Genomic DNA, 17,181 nt, shown 5'->3' on the forward strand with positions numbered 1-17,181 from the left:
TAAGCGCGGCGCGGAAGACGCGAATTCGCCTCATTCGCGCGTCTAGTTCGCGCGAATGACGCGAATTGACGCTCGAATAGAGCGCTTCGCGCGAATGGTGCTTTTTGTGCATTTAGCGTTTGACGCGAATTCGCGTCTGCCGCCCGAGTTGAAAAATTTGAACTTTGGCGTCAATTCGCGCCGCGTTAACCAATCAGGAGCCTGCTAGGAGTCACTCATTCAACAACAGTATGTTCCTGCAGCCTCCAAGTAGGTATCGCTGCAGCCCGGAGACCTCCAAGTGGGAGGAGCTTTTGCCGCAAGTGGGCTGGACTTCACGGAGAGCTCCAAGTGGGAGGAACTTTTGCCGCTAGTGGGCGGGACTTTACAAATGGGCGGGGTTTAAGCGGAAATTTCACATTGCGTCATTGCCGGGGTGCCCGCGAATGAGGAGGGCATAAAGTAGCGATACTAATGAAAAACAGATTTATTGTTTTTCATTGTAGTTTACATTTTATTAACAAGAGGTTATATAATTTTGTGACAGCTGCAAACATTCAAGTATATTAAATTATATAAATTTTATAATTATATCAGTATCAAGAAAATGAATGAGTAATTTAGAGCAATAAAATGTTTACTGTATGTTAATGTTTTTCTTTAATGCAAGTTTGAAATCTGAGGGAGAAATTATATTGTTTAGATTGTTACAACCCCCTTGGCTCTAGGTGAAACAACATTATAAAAAGCAGTAAATGTACAAATAAACATTTAATAAAAAAAAAAAAAAGAAAAAAAAATCTAAATAGTAATACAAGAATTAATAATAATAAAAATAAACATTCCAAGACTTAAGAGGAAAATATTATTGGTACCAAAGTCCAATTTAAGACACTCTTTTCCCCATCTCCTTTTTATCACCAACTCAATCACAGGTAACACTCCACACCATTAAAAATTCAAGTTTTATTTGTTATATGACATGCAAAAAGCAGTGAAATGTAGGTCTGGCATACTCTTTTTAGACTGTGCAAAAAAAAAAAAAAAATGAAACAACAGGAAAAAATATACTGTATAAAATATACACCATATACTGTATTAAACTACTACACAGATGATTTGTAGAGATGCTACATAGAAACTGCTACACAGATGATGTGCAGAGATGTAGACAATGTGCAGTGAGGATGAGTTGCATAGTTAGGTTGTCAAAAAAGCAGTGTGCAGAGAGTTATTGGGTAGCCCTAAACAACCAGTCTATAAAGTTCAGTGTGTTTAATGTCCATGTTTAGTAGTCTGATAACATGAGGGAAGAAACTCCTCCTGAGCCTATCTGTTTTTGCCATCAGACTGCAGAAGCGTCTGTCTGACTGTAGCAGATGAAACAGTGGATTTCCAGGGTGGGTGGGGTCTTTAAGGATCTTAACAGTCCTAGATTTACATCTTCTGGTGTGGATGTCTTGCAGAGAAGGGGGAGATGTTCTGGAGATGCGCTCAGCTACTCTTTGCAGGGCATTTGAAGGTATTGAAGCTGCTCACTCTCTCCACTGGGGTCCCGTTAATGATGATTGGGGTAGATCCACTGCTGCCTCAAATAGAAAAGAGTTATTGTAAAATATTATTACAATTTACAATATTACTTTTTCTACTGCATTTCTGAACAAATAAATGAAGGCCTGGTGAGCATCAGACTTCAAAACCATTACAAAATCTGTCCAACCCCAAACAGTCCTGTAGAACAGATATTTAAGGAACCTGAGGTTTTAACCAGCTTGATTTTTATAAGCATTGGAACACTTTGCTGCTGCTTTCACTCCAAGGCTATGGATTATATTTTTACTGGAATGAAGTGTCATTAATCACTAAACATTCAGTCCAATGACATCCTAAAATAATTCACTGTTGACAAGTTAACATTAACTAAAGTACAATGCACATTTATGTGAGACTTCTACAGAATGTGATGTCATTTACATTCCATCATTTGTCATTTAGGACAGTCTCGGACCATACCCCTGGAGCAATTTTAGGGACAAGCGCTGTTGCAAATGTCCACCTTTAAAGTATGAACATAATTTATCCACACAAAGACCCACATACACACACATTAGTCAAAAATCTTCAGAAAAAATAAATGACACATCTTGATGCATAGAAAGAACAAAAAACAGTTTACAGGAAAGTGATCCTTTGGGTTTGCAGAGAGAGGCGGTAACCAGGTCACTGAAATGTAACTTCTGGCCACCCAGACTTTCTGTAACACAAAGTTTACACATAAGGTTTTTGTTTGTTTGTGTTTCCTACAATGACAAAATTAATTCTACACCTGTTGATATGTAATGCATGGTAGTGGACACTGCAGTTAGCCTCATATATCCACTGTTATGATTATTAAATTGAAAAATGAATTTGGTAATTAAACCAAATGTTTCAATTGCATTACATTATTTGGATTAACGTTACACGTAAAAATAGATAACATTTTAAAAAATATAACAGCAGGTTTTGAAACAATGACCAGCTTTGTTAAAGTCAAGCATTATCAGTTAGGAAAAGACTCATGTAAAGACTATTGTAACGAAGACTCATTCTTATGGAACACTGTACTAAATCTATTAATAGTTATTAATCGCTTAAATATCAGTGCAGTTATAATACATAGGCCTGCATATTTTACGTAACGTTAGTAACAATGCTTGCTTATGGTCTTCAGTGTCCGTAATCTGCAGCGTAAATCCTATTTGTATTGCAGAAATATTTAGCAGAAAAGGGTAACAGACACAATAAAGATGTAATTTATCTGTGCTGCTAATGCTGTCTTAACGTGCTCTCGGAATAATCGTAAATATGAGCTTTGAAGGTAAAAACTGCACATGAATGTCCTCCAATTTTCAAACTTGAATGCAATGAGCTTGTAATCATGATTTAACTACGTCAAAACTAAAACATCTACCGCCAAGATACTGCACTTTTTCACAACTTGTAATACGTTGTACAACTCTAAACTTACCCCTTCAAATTCCTCTTTCTTGACGCTGAAAAGCCTTGGGAAGTTGACGTCGTCTTTTTTTCTTTTTCTTTTTTTTTTTTTTTTTTTGGGGTGGGGGGGGGGTGGGGATTGGGGGGGGGGGATTCGCAGCGTGCATTAACCCTGTGACATTAAATAAACCAATTAAAAGGCTCTGGAGGTTTGTACAGCCCACTTGGAGCTGAAGTCCCACCCATTTGGAGCTGACCCGCCCATTTGGAGCTGGCTCCGACCTCCGTTTATACCTATCTCGCAGCCTCGGGTTGTGCAGGAATAACGTTACCCTTCTCCACTCATTCAACAAGGAGGAAAGATGTTGTCAGTGAGCAGTCAACCGGAGCTATATGACAAAAGTTCATATTTCTATAGAGACCGGAATAAAAAGGACCTATGTATATATATAAAACATATTAATAGATAAATTGAATAAAGGCCAAAGATAAGAAACGTTTCATTTTACCCCAAACGAATTATATTTTATCTTGAACCACTAAAGAGACATCAGAGCCAGCGGCAAATGTCAGAAGATCTAGCCGAGGAAAGGCTGCTCTCAGCGGATACATGATGACGGAGCTCCCGCTGATCGCATGGAGCTCATCTCTGAGATCAGCGAAACACATTTTTTAAATAGACGCTGTCATTATAAATAAACCGCATATTTGAGTTTAAAACAGCTACATTCTCGTTTGAAATACTTTTAAAACTACATTTCATGACACAATAACAGTAATATTTAGAAAATTATCCGAATAAAAATGGCGGTTGAAAATGCTCCGTGGACTCAGCTGGCAGAAGCCCCCCCATGACGCGAATTCGCGTCTGTTGTGAAGTTGATTTCACGCGCGAATCAAGCGAATTACTCGCGCGAATGAAGCGAATGATCTCAAAATGGTCAAGCGGCAAACTAGGCGCGGTAGACGCGAATTTGACGCTCTATTCGCGTTTGGTGTGAACACAGCATAACAGATGCAGGCTATCCTTCATTTCGTTTTTCCTTTTTTATTCGAAATATTCACAAACTTACTTACCATATCAACTATCCTATATGCTGATTCTCAAATATGTGTAAGTGAGTGTGTTTGGTCGTTTAAAAATCTTTATAACAATAGAGTAAACTTTATAGATAGCCTACTTCCACTGTGTTTATCTGATTTTAAAAACACACGTCGGCAAATTACATTTGAATAGATTGTTTTTGCTGCTTTCACAGACTCCAAATGTAGCCTATTGTTTTACCAGTGCTTACGTGTAGCCTATTTAAATGAATGAAATCTAAAATAAACATTATGAGGTTGAAAACACTGCATAGTTGTGATATGACAGCGCTGAGCTCGTCCGTCTCTTGCTCAGCGCCGACCAACGCTAAAGATATTTGAATCTGGCAGTAATGTCACGAGTTACAACACTGAACATTCTAAATCCCATGGGGATAAGGTTAAATTATTATTTAACACAAAAGGTTTACCATTTATTTTTAACCATGAATACAAAAATGAAACAGAGGGGGCACAAGTCAGATCTGAGGGGGCATTGCCCCCTTTTGCCCCCTCGTGGCGCCGGGCCTGGCACACACACACACACATAGTGGGCGGTGCCTAGGTGCTGAGGGGCCGCTGTCACTCACCAAATGCCATAAACAGTCAATTTAATCAACAAATTGGTTTTCAAAATGCATTAATGTGTTTGAGGCTTCAACTTCAGTTTAATAGTTAATCGAATTTTAATAATAAAAAGTGTTCCAGACTGTTCAACACTTACAAAAAAGATTTATAGAAATGCTTTACTCTAAAATAAATAAAGAATAAAAAGCCAACAAAATAAAAAATGCATTATGATTCATTTATTAAAAAATAAGCTTAAATAGATTTGAGTCAAATAGAAATACAGAAGTTTGATGAAATAGCGCCATCCTGCGATAGAAGAATGTCGTCTTTATCATACAGATGTAATAAAATGTGTAGTTTGAGAGAGACTGATCGACAGACATACAGACAGATGTTAGACAGACAGACGATAGATAGATAGATAGATAGATAGATAGATAGATAGATAGATAGATAGATAGACAGACAGACAGACAGACAGACAGACAGACAGACAGACAGACAGACAGACAGGTAGGTAGGTAGGTAGGTAGGTAGATAGATAGATAGATAGATAGATAGATAGATAGATAGATAGATAGATAGATAGATAGATAGAATGGTATGTGATCATTTAGCTATTTTAATTTCAGGCAGAGTTTTAGTTGTTTGTTGTTACTGACTGGCACTTTGAGGTCACAATGTCACATATGTTGTGCAAAGATCTCTTAAGTCAGTCTTGATTGCATTTGTTGGAAACTATTTTTTTTACACTGGAAAGCATACTAGCAACTCCTTACAAGTGAGAAACAGTCAGGAGGACACCACTGACTTTGTGAAAAGCAGATGCTCATCTATAAATGATGAGTCAGTGTAGACTCTGGGATTCATCCCACTCTTTGAGCTGATACTTCAGTTCAAAAATGCTCATGAGAAGATTAAAATATTACACTACCTGCAGTTTCAAAAAAAAAAAAAAAAAGAAACTTCATGGCTCTAACACGCAGACAACGTCTCAGAGAGCTGACCCTGCACTGACAACTCACTAACTGTGGCATGAAAGTTGATAGAAGAGATCTCTCCTTTTTTCAGTAATGGATCTCCAACATCTGGTCATTAGATCAAAGCATGTGCACGTAATCCTACAGCTGTTCCACTAAAGCTTCACTCAACTGGGTAGAACTAATCTGCATCAGTCCCTCAGTGTACGCGTGCAGTTTCACTGCCCAATGTTTCTATTTTAGTACACAAGCAGAAAGCTAAATATGACACTACATTTAGCCTTACATGTACTGTACATACAATTGGCCATAAGTATGAAAGCTAATGCCCACATGCTAAATTGACATAAGAAGTAAATATAAGAGAACATGAAATAAAATTAAGGAATAATTTGTTAACTGAATGCTTCAAACATAAAAATGTGAATAAATAAATTATTTTAGAAATGGGGTTTTAAAACTGAGTTGAGAGTTAATTATACGCACCCACAAGTGAACTGTCCAATGCCACTCAACTGATGGATAAAGTAAAGCATTTGACAAAATGAAAAAAAAGCAATAGATAGAAAAAATAAAGAAAAGCAACTGACATTTTTTTTAATTCACTTTAAAAAGTGCATTTAAAATTATTATTTTTATTGTTGTATTTCACTATATTTTAAAACATGATATAAAGAGCTTTAACCATTGTTTTAACTACATTTCAAATAATTAAATTTCAGTTTTAAATAGGTTTCCATTTTTAAATTTAACATTTTAAATATGTATATTCATTTTTACATTTATTAATTTCCATTTTCCATGTTACTACTATTTATATTATTTATTGTCAAATCTTTCATGGTCAAGTCTAAGTCACAATATTTGGAGAACATATTTTCCCCATGCAGACACAAGCCTTTATTTTGAGTCCAAGTCAGGTCTCAGTCAGTTTTGTGACTTGTTGCATATCATAAATGTGATGACCCTTGACCCCTAAATTAACCCAACTAACCTAACCCTTTATTTGATATCCCGTTGATATTCACATATTATACTATATCTGTGAAGAAATGTAAAAAACATGAAAAACGAACCTTTCAGTTAATGTAAAATAAGTTTGACTTTAAGATCACATGTATAGCTAAACTTGTACAAAAGCGCACGCGTTGCGTCAGTGGCGTTTACCTCCGCCAGAGGGCACAAGAAGCCCGTTTTCTTTGCTCCTGAACCGACTGATCCCAGCGCGGTTCCCGTACGAAGATCCCAAACACTAAACAGGTGGTCATTCACCACCACACAGCGCCCGCCGCGATGAAACGGAACGGTTACCGATCGTAACTTACACAGAGGCGCCGAGGTGCTGAACCAAAGATTATTAATGCTCTGGACATCAGAGCACGGGAGCCTTTGATCCCGAGTTTCCCTTGGATTCGGGAAGGTCTAAGGAGAGTTGGAGCTATGAAAGTGACGGTGTGTTTTGGAAGAACTCGGGTCGTGGTTCCGTGCGGAGATGGCAACATTAAAGTGCACTCGCTCGTCCAGCAGGCCGCGATGCGGTACAGGAGAGCGATCGCCAAGGTGAGATGCTGTTTCTCTGTATCATCTGATTGTGATCTGGAAACATAGTTGCTCCGGTGATGGCTGCAAATATGGCGCTGTAGAGACGGCGTAAGTGTGCGGGGGAAGGGATTGGGACCGTCCGGACATTATAACTCCGGGAAAGAACGGCTTTACTCCCCAGAAAATAAAGCGTTGTGTGATTTATCCTCTTTTAATATGCACGACCATCTTCTTTGTTCATGTCTACAGCAGATCCGTGGAAGCCAGTTAGAATTGGGGCAGATGAAGTAATTTATGAGAGCGAAGTTACCTCCACGTTTGAAACGTTATTATTACCATACTTTGGGACCCGTTAGAAATGACAGCATTTGGTATAATGCAATCTCACGTGCATTGACTTTTTGTTTACATGGCGGGTTGCTGCAGCTGAAGCGTTTTTATGCTTTTTGTGATGAAAATGTGTCTTGCACTTTTGTGTGTAACTGTTACGTGAGTGCTGCGCTTTGTTTTAGTGAGCTACTGCTAGGCTAATAGTGATAATTGATATGTCCTCTACACGGTAGGCACATACAAACCGTGTTTTTCGAGTTACAGGCATAGACTGTATAACTCATCTACACTTAAAGAAAACGACGCGCAAAACCCAGAATCAACAAAGCTGTCCGTTCAGCGCGAGAGCTCAGTGTCCGCGCGTTTAGTTCAAGTTCGCGAGCCTTAAGTATCGGTGCGCTTCCCTAGCAGGAGGTTCGCTCTATACTTGTTTTGCTCATTTGAAAAAAAAAAAAAGTTTTTACACACATAAACAATTAAGGACTTCAATAAGTATAGTAACACTCTAGACATGTACGTCTTTTAGAAAATGCGGTTTTGATTTCTACAGTGGGTTGACCTTCCATTGCTGCTACCGTGCAAGTTTAGCGCAAGCTCCGCCCCACAGTCAGTTCTGAAGATTTTATTGATTAGCATTGTTGAGGGCATACTTAACTTTAAAACTGTAAAATGTTAATGTCTATCTATAACATTAACCATAACCTTAGTATAGCGCTGGAAGCATATCCTGATAACATTAATCGATTAGTTCACTTACAGAATAAAAATAATCCTAATATTTACTCTCTCCCCAATGTCATTCAAAATGTTCATGTAATTCTTTCGTTAGTTGCAAAGAAATTAACATTCATGAGGAAAACATTCTGGGATTTTTCTCAAAAAAAATCCCAGAAATAAGACTTAAATGGTGGCCAACGGGCTTAAGGTCCAAATTGGAGTTTAAATGCAGCTTTTAAGGGCTCTGCAGCTGAGGAATAAGGGTGTTTTCTAGTGAAACGATTGGTCATTTTCTTTATGGCCACCATTCATTTCTTTGCGATTGAAGATAAAAAGACATCTTGGATGACATGGGGGTGAGGAATGATATTGTAGGAATCACTTTTTTAGATCTTTTTTTTTGACAGCCAGTCAGATTTCACCCACCTTTACAGAGCTTAAGCAAACAGAACATTATGGTATGTTGATGTGAACACTAATATAGTTATTTTTATGGTCAACATTCTTGTTGTGAGTGGGCTTTACTGTTTGTTGCTGTCAGATCCATCCATGTTTCTGAATCTATGATCTGTCACGTGACAAATGAATGAAGGACTCAGGTGAACTAATCATTTGTGTTGCTCCTGAATTATGTTTGTGTGGCTTGTAATTTCTATAGTTTATAGTTTCTTAATTTGGAATATGATCAAAGGATACATATTTGTATGTACAGGGAATTTGTCCATGAAAATATTATTACAATTTTAAGACCTGGCCTAAGTCAACACCAAATGACTTGAATTAAGTTACAGCGAGTCTTCCCATCACAAATCCATGAAGTCTGAACTTCTGTTCACAGGTTATATTATATTAAAAATAATAATACTTTTACAAAGCAAAAACAGGTTTGATAAACAGGTTGGTTCAGGTTCTGAACATAAACTTGTCCAAACTGTGGACCAGCATGAGTCACTAACTCACCAAAAATAATTGCAATTGCATCCAGTAATGTCCATAGATATATGTAGTATTAGATGAAAATAAAAAAAACAGAGACAGTAATAGCTTGGGCTACTGTTTTGACCACCGTTGCACCAACAGATCTCCCAGAATACCTTAGAGTCTGGTTTGCAACCGGGAGAAATCAGCATTCAGGATCAGCACTTAGACTAATAGTGTTCAGTACACAGCTTTTACAGTTAAATGTTCCGAGGCTTGGAGATTTTTGAGGGAAGTGGAGGACTGAGGAAGACAAAAGCAAGTTTGTTCACATTAATAAATAATTTTGATCTTTTAGTAGCTTTATGAACAGAATAGTTTATATGTGTTCTCAATGCCAGCCATCTGTGAGTGTGAGTGTGTGTGTGTGTGTGTGTGTGTGTGTGTGTGTGTGGATGATTTATTTAATGAAAGTTGTAACCACTGTTTGCTCTTAAACAAAACATCTGTTAGTGTATGTGTCTATGATGAAGGTTGTTGTTCTAATGATGTAGAGTTTTATCATGATAGTATAGAGTTCCATTTAATCATATGGAGTAAGCAAATCTGATTTTACAATAAAGTTAAGGATGGCCTGCTGTGAGATTTGGCCAGGTTTAGGTCAGCTGGACTGAGCGTTACTTATCTTATGTTCATCTTAAGTTTGTTAATGTTATACATGTGGTGTCATGCTTTGTAAATGTATTTTTATTTTATTTTGTAACAGATTCAGTTGAAATGGCAAACATTTGTGATCATGTCAGAAGCATCAGTTAGAATGGTTTGGAAATGATAGATGTTTAGTGAATCCTCACTGTTTTGCAAGGTTCTCAGTGTGCAGAGCTCTCCCACTTGGCTCACTACAAGAAGAATTCAACTGGAGTTCACTCATTGACCACACTTTTGATCTCCTTTTTATTTTGAGAGTTCGAAGCAGTTCATTCAGTCAGTCAGGTGAAAAACCTGTAAACACAAATACAAAAAAACCACCACTTTAAGAGCACAAGTAGATGCAATCAAATACAAAACAGAATTTAGCACACACAAAAATTAAATGATTGATTTTAAATTACAATAATGAAGACCATGTAAGTATTCAGCAGATATTCAAATATTTGTACAGTAAACAGTTTTTTAAATTGATGATTTAATGATTGTAAACATTTGCCTTTTATTTTTATTCATATATATATATATATATATATATATATATATATATATATATATATATATATATATATATATATATATATATAAATAATATAAATAATATAAATAAAAATCAGACCTTCATCCACAACCCAAAACTCATATAAAAGTGCTAAAATTAAACCCTACAGCAAATACCAAATTTCTAATAAATGAACTGACTACTAAACAAAACATTCATTACCAAAATTTTTATTTAATACAAGAGAAAAGTATGAAAGCTCACCGACTGCTACTCCACTGATTGTAAGCAGCTTAAATCTGCACAAGAGTTTTTTTTCAGTCCAAGGCGTTTGTAGTGTTCACTTTCCAGTGCTGCATTCTGCTGGTGCTCTACACTGAGTTTGTATGACTGCCAGGATAATCAACAGATCAACTTCACCTGGTGCATTCTGGCTGGGAGGACGCAGCCGGCAGTTAGCTGCAACAATAGATCACTTTCCCCCGGTTTCACAGACATGGATTAAGCCTAGTCCTAGACTAAAATATAAATCTGAGCTGTTTCAACTGAAGAAACTTGCGCTGACTGATCTTAAAACATATCAGTGCCTTTGCTTTGTCTTAAGATGCACACCAGTAATGCTTCTATGTTTACAAAAATTACTTAAATGTCCTAAATTAACTATGGCCTAATCCTGGTTTAGGCTAAGCCTTGAAAATGGAAAATATTTCTTATATTACTTAGATTACTTGTGAATTATTGTGATGTTGTTCCTCACTGAAGAGGAACCATTGGTAAACAAGTGATGTAATGTTGAGTACTGGCTGTGAATTTTGGAGCTCTATTATGATAACTAGCTAATTTCATGCTGTATTGGAGTGCTTCAATTATAATAAAAAGCCAGTATGATGATGTGGTGTGTTGATGATTTAGTTGGTATTGTTATGGTGTGGAATATAGTTGAGAGAGTGTTGCTGTTTTGATGTTGCTTTATTACAAGGAAGTGGAGTGTTGTTGTGATGTAGCTGATATGCTAATGTCCATTTGTAGTTTATATCACAGGAAGTAAATAATAAAGTACTGTGGCTGTGTGAGAGAGAGAGATGAAAAACAGGCAGTGAAACAAGGATGTGTTTATGCGAATGTGTCTGTGATCTGTGGTGTCCTTGGTTCTGTTACATTGTTACACGTTCCCTTTGCTTTTCTCTTTTCCCCAAATACCTCTGCTACTCTTTAACTACATTCAACTAACCCTTTTTCTTTGTTGTCGCATTGCATTTGCTAATCAGACTTTAGCTTCTCTTTGTGAGACTGAGGTTCGAATTTAGAGCTGATCTGTTGTCTGGGATTATCAGTCTCTATACATTTTTAATTTTAAAGGATTATTTTATCCCAAATTGTCAATTTACAGAAAATGTATTCACCCTAGGTAGGGCTGGACAATAATTCAATATCAATATATATTGCGATATATATATATATATATATATATATATATATATAAAATTTTAAGCTGCAGCTACTATGAACCAACCAACTCCTCCTAACACCTCTGGTCCAAGACAAGCCCATTATTAATTTTACATAAAAAAAAATAAAGAAATGTTAATTCTGTTCTCAACTTGTTCTTAAAAATAAAAACAGTTTTTATTTCTAAAATATTATGTAGTTTTATAGGAGAAGGTTTCATAGACTTGGCAAATTCATTTTAATTTATTATTTATTTATAATTTTGTAATTAATTTAAAATGAATTAACCTCAGAAGATTGTCGGTACAGACATCCGTTGTGGGCATTATTGGCAGTTTTCCTGAGGCTTTTATATTGTTCATACCGATATCGAAATTATATCGTATCGACCGAAATTAAGAAAATCTAATTTATATCGTGATATAAAATTTGGCCATATCGTCCAGCCCTAACCCTAGGGCAATCCAAGGTGTAGATAAGTTTGTTTCTTCATTGGAACAGATTTGGAGAAATTTAGCATTACCAATGCACTATTCTGCAGTGAATGGGTGCCGTCAGAATGAGAATCCAAACATCTGATGAAAGCATCACAAGAGGAATCCACATGACTCCAATCCATCAATTAACATTTAGATATTTTAGATATATAACAATTTGAGAAAAAGCTGCATTTTGTAGTGAGCAAATCCATCATTAAGATGTTTTAACATTGAACTGTCACTTCTGGCCAAAATGAATAGTCCTTTCTCCAGTGAACATTTAGTGTGATCTTGCATGTGAGATTCAGCTATCCCAGCTGATCACTATTGGTTTGTGGCAATGGGTTGGCTTGTTTTCAGATGCTGCATTTGTTCATGTCTATTGAACGGATTCCTGACTGTCTTTATTGTATTATTATGTGTCAGCCAGCAACTTGATATCTGTTTTGTTTACATGTATTTTTATACTAAAATCTGATAAATGCATTAATAATAAGACAGAAATTGATATATTTATTGCAGAATATTGGATTTTTTATGCATGCAAAAGCAGAGGGAAGTAATGCAGGTTTCCCTCAATCTGTGATTCATGCATAAGTGAGTTCAGGTCAGCGTGGGAAAATCTATAGATTGTTGTAGTTACTACTGAATCAGAGCGTGTTTTTGCTCTGATCAGACAACTGTATAAACTCCAAATGAACTTGATTCTCACTGGTCTTACTAAGAGCATTTGTATCTGTAATATCTCAGTGATGTGATTGAGTAGACGGAGGGCTCAGGTGTCACACTGACATAGAACAAGAGTTACACCAGCGAAGCCTAAAAATGATGCACTGTGTCCGATATGTATACAATAAAAAAATTGGTAAAAAAAAAAAAAAAAGCTATCATGGTTGTTTCTGTATTGACTGTCAATTGGGTTTTATTTGATACCCAGGATTAGTGTTGTCACAGTATCAAAATTTCAGTATTCAGTACCGATACCAGTGAAATTCCATGGTTCTCGGTACCAATTTTGGTACCAAAGCAAAACACAAAAATATGCTAATAAAAAAAAAAAATTATTACAAAAAATAAAACCAAAAAAAAAAAATTTATCACAAAAAATAAAACCAATGCAATTCTTGGTACTTATTTACAATTGTGTTAAAAGTTTTTCTACAAGTAATATAATTATGAAAAACCGTAAACAATTTGCAGCCAAATTTAATTTCTCTTTTAATTAATGAATTTTAAATACGTTTGATTTTTTGGTAAATAAAGATTTGCTATTAAAATTAAAACATGAAAGAAATATTGTGTGATTTATTTCTTTAAAAAGTTTTATTAATTTTTTTCAACAGTGGTAGCAGTTTTACATACATTTGACTAAATATTAGTAATATTTCTAGCACAATGCCTTTATGTAAAAATGAATTTTGCCTTGAATACCTTTAAATTGACACTGGTTTTACTCAAATGAAATGGTAAAATGCTTCTGAAGTGACTCGAACATTTCTGGTGATGTTATGTATGTATGTCCTCATTGAGACATCAGATGCTGAAATTACTGCAAGTGTCACACGCTTCAGTCTATTTAGTAAACAAACCATTCATTCATTCACACAGAGACGCGCAGAACATGCAGGATTCATATTTCAACCAAGAACCAACTTTTGGCTTAACATTTACTGGTCCATATTAAGATTTGATTTGATTAATTTATGCTAACTTAGACAAATTCTGTGACTGTCCATATTAAAATGTAAGTTTCATTTTTTTTCAAAGATGTATATTTTATATTTAAATCAAAAAGCATTGTTTCTATAGCTTACAAATAGGGCTGTATGAATATGATATGAGATTTCTATTTTTTTTTTAGACAATTAGTGTTACAGTCCAAAGAATTGCTGCTAATAAAAAAAAAAACAATGATAGTATATCTTTATAATTGGTGTAGCTCTATAACAGGTAACTTACAAAGGCATCATTATCATGGGATTCCAGGTAATTCCCAATCCTGGCAACTAGGAACTGTGCTCCAGGCCTCCAGAGGTTTTGTCTTACTATAAAGCTTGTATATAGTTATTGTTGGTTAAAAATACAAAAACTAGTGTAAACATAACCTTTACATCTGTCAGTTTGAATGCTGTGTATGTAATTACTGTATGTAGTGTTTTGTGGCATAGACAATCTTGAGTTGTGATGTGCTTCACTATTTTATTGGTGGGTCCCCATATTTCTGCTGAATCCTAATTTTGCCCAAAGGGAATGAAGCCGTTGTTGTAGTAGAGGATTTCTTGGAAGACCATGTTAGTAAGTTCCCTACAGAAACCCAAAGCCTCTTGTTGAACTTTCATTGGAAAAACTCTCAGATGACCTTTCAGAAACCTCAATGGAAAAATGTGCTTGTGGCATCATTTTTGTGAAATATTACATTGCTTTTTGTACATTTTGCAAGTGTTGAGTGAGTGGTGCTGAAAGCGTGTTATCTGAAACTGATGAATATGATTCTGGCAGCATTTTATTAGGTTGGTTGTTGTACATAACGTGTCAGTTCAGAAATTAAATGTCTGATGAGTGGGGCCAAAAGTTATTGATATGTTGCACTTGAAAACTACATACCATCTTTAAAGTTTAAACCCTACCCTAAACCTAACTGAAAGTGTTATTAAAAGCAAACATGAAATAAAAATGCATTTGCTGAAGCAGCCATACTGTCTAAGCTTGCTTCTACAAGTCTTTCAGCTTTTTAAACGTGACTCTTGTTTTCCTTGGACTCAAACTGAGTGCTCTAAGTTGCAAGTGTAATTCTGAATCAGGTGAGCTACCCAGCACAAAAAAGCTGTACATATTGAGCTAGTTATGTGATGCAAATGTCAAACTGTATAAACAGGGCTTTTAGGCTGAATCATAGTTTTGTGTAGAGTTGTTCCGATTCCGATACTAGTATCGGAAATATCTCCGATACCACAACAAATTCTGGCATCGGCATCGGCGAGTACATGAACCCATATACCGATCCGATACCATTTTCTTAAAAAAGACCTAGTTATGACCGCAAGCTTTGCCTAACCGCTGCACGGTTCTTCTTCGCTGCTCAAAATGCATTGAAAACACAGGAAGTTGTGCTGTGTTGCCACAAGCAACCCCTGTTTAGAGCAGCGAAGAAGAAATGAAAACGCGTTAGCAGCCCTTATCTATATATGACTGGATCACTCATCACATTCTAAACTGCCAAAACACAGTGAAGCCGCTACTATATTATAGATCAGTGGTTAGCAGTATGTCTCTGTAGTACCGGTAGTTACAGACTCTCGAGTATATTCAGTACCGGCAGCTGCGTTCAGTCGCTTCCGTGTAAGTCAAAGCGCAGGGCTCCAGACAGTAGCCGAATATATACTAGTGTCTGTGAATATTAAACTGCAAAATACTATTTAAATATTACTCCCGCAAAATCTACATCTCTGTGGGTGACTGGCACAGATGCGCGAGAGCTCGCTGTTTTGTAGTCTCTGCTGTGTGTCATGAGGACACGAACGCATAAACCGTCACTTCATGAGAATTTACCGTTTCATTTGAGAATACTGTCATATCATAAACACAGACACTCAAAGATCTTCATGGCAGCCCATTAAAATAAATGTTTGGTTTACATGAGTAAATTGACAATATATAAAGCTACTGTTGTAGCCTACAGTAATAATAATACGTCTCTATAATAATAATAATTATGCCTAGATGGTTGCTTGTTTTTTACTTGTTTTGTTGTAAAGAGATTATCTGATTAATAGATCTTTTTTGTTGCAGTTTTTTTATACAGTTATATTGTAAAACTTAAATACCTTTTTTAGTTTGCGGTGTTAGATTTTTGGCTGCATTTGAAGTTCTTTTTTGCATAAGAAAATAAATAATACTGTCAAATTCATGTTAGATAATAAAAATACTGTAATAAATACAGTAGTTCACCATGTATTTGTTCATGTTTTATTGAGGGATCTGTCTGAAGCACACCATAAAAAAATTCTAGCAATTTACACAGGGCTAGTAGTATATACAGCTGTATATACAGATATACACCCAGGTATCGGATCAGTACTCGGTATCGGCCGATACCCTGAGCCCAGGTATCGGAATCGGTATCGGGAAGAGAAAAAGGGTATCGGAACATCTCTAGTTTTGTGCAAGGATCTGCGCCAAAAGAAGTCTTTAATAATTAATAATCTGCTCCTGTCATCATAATTTGTGTAAAAAGGAATAAAATTAGAATTTTTGAGGGTAGAGACACATTTCTATTTAAGTCTATGTTGGAAAACTCTTGAATTTTTAGATTTCTTTGAGTATTTCTCACATATTGAGAATTAAGTGCATAGTATATAGTATATAGACAATTTAATTTTTATTGTAAATTTCTATGAGGTTTTGTAAAGGTTTATTGTGCCTGTGTACTGCTGTGGGTCACATACATGGGTGAGGTCATGGTTCAGTACTTCTTAAAGTGACAGTAACACATTAAGATGGGCTGTACAGACTCATGTGATTCTGGTTAGTTGTCAAGCATCCAGTAAGTGTCTGTTTGAGTGTAAATTTCAGACTGATCTTCCATCTTCTGTTTAGAAGACACACAACTTTGTATATAGCCTATGTTGATGTGTACAAACAAAACGTTGTCTTCATAAAATGACATTTATGCACACAGTAGCCTATAATATGTTGTTGTGGTACTTCCCATTCACATCTGTCTTTCTTCCAATAAGATAATTATGATTACTACAAAAAAAGTAATAATGCTATTATCATGTTTTTCAAGATGCACTGTATTAATATCATGATTCTTCTCAATTTATTATATATTAGTAATCGTGTAAATATGGGATTTCCTTTTTTAATTTCATCACATTTACCATGTAGCACTACTTTTAAAATTGTAGACAAACACCGGAACACATTTTGGTAGATATTAAAC

At 35.8% G+C, this 17,181-nt stretch overlaps 1 protein-coding gene and 1 long non-coding RNA gene across 2 annotated transcripts in view; one reads left to right on the forward strand and one right to left on the reverse strand.

Moving 5' to 3' along the window:
• Window positions 1–787: 787 nt before the first annotated feature.
• On the reverse strand, window positions 788–3,038 carry LOC113114108 (uncharacterized). Its single transcript, XR_003293684.1, has 3 exons — window positions 2,990–3,038; window positions 2,156–2,233; window positions 788–1,564 (listed from the first exon to the last, which is right to left on the reverse strand). It is a non-coding gene; the product is annotated as an uncharacterized LOC113114108 (long non-coding RNA).
• Window positions 3,039–6,818: 3,780 nt separating this feature from the next.
• LOC113040251 (partitioning defective 3 homolog) overlaps window positions 6,819–17,181 on the forward strand; it is a 61,937-nt gene continuing 51,574 nt past the window's right edge. Inside the window, exon 1 of the mRNA XM_026198589.1 lies at window positions 6,819–7,151. Within this exon, the coding sequence (XP_026054374.1) occupies window positions 7,032–7,151 (120 nt within the window). The 5' untranslated portion in view covers window positions 6,819–7,031. The remainder of the gene's footprint in view (window positions 7,152–17,181) is intronic.

The sequence above is a fragment of the Carassius auratus genome, chromosome 2 (genome assembly GCF_003368295.1).
Source record: "Carassius auratus strain Wakin chromosome 2, ASM336829v1, whole genome shotgun sequence".
In the NCBI taxonomy this organism is placed as follows: Eukaryota; Metazoa; Chordata; class Actinopteri; order Cypriniformes; family Cyprinidae; genus Carassius; species Carassius auratus.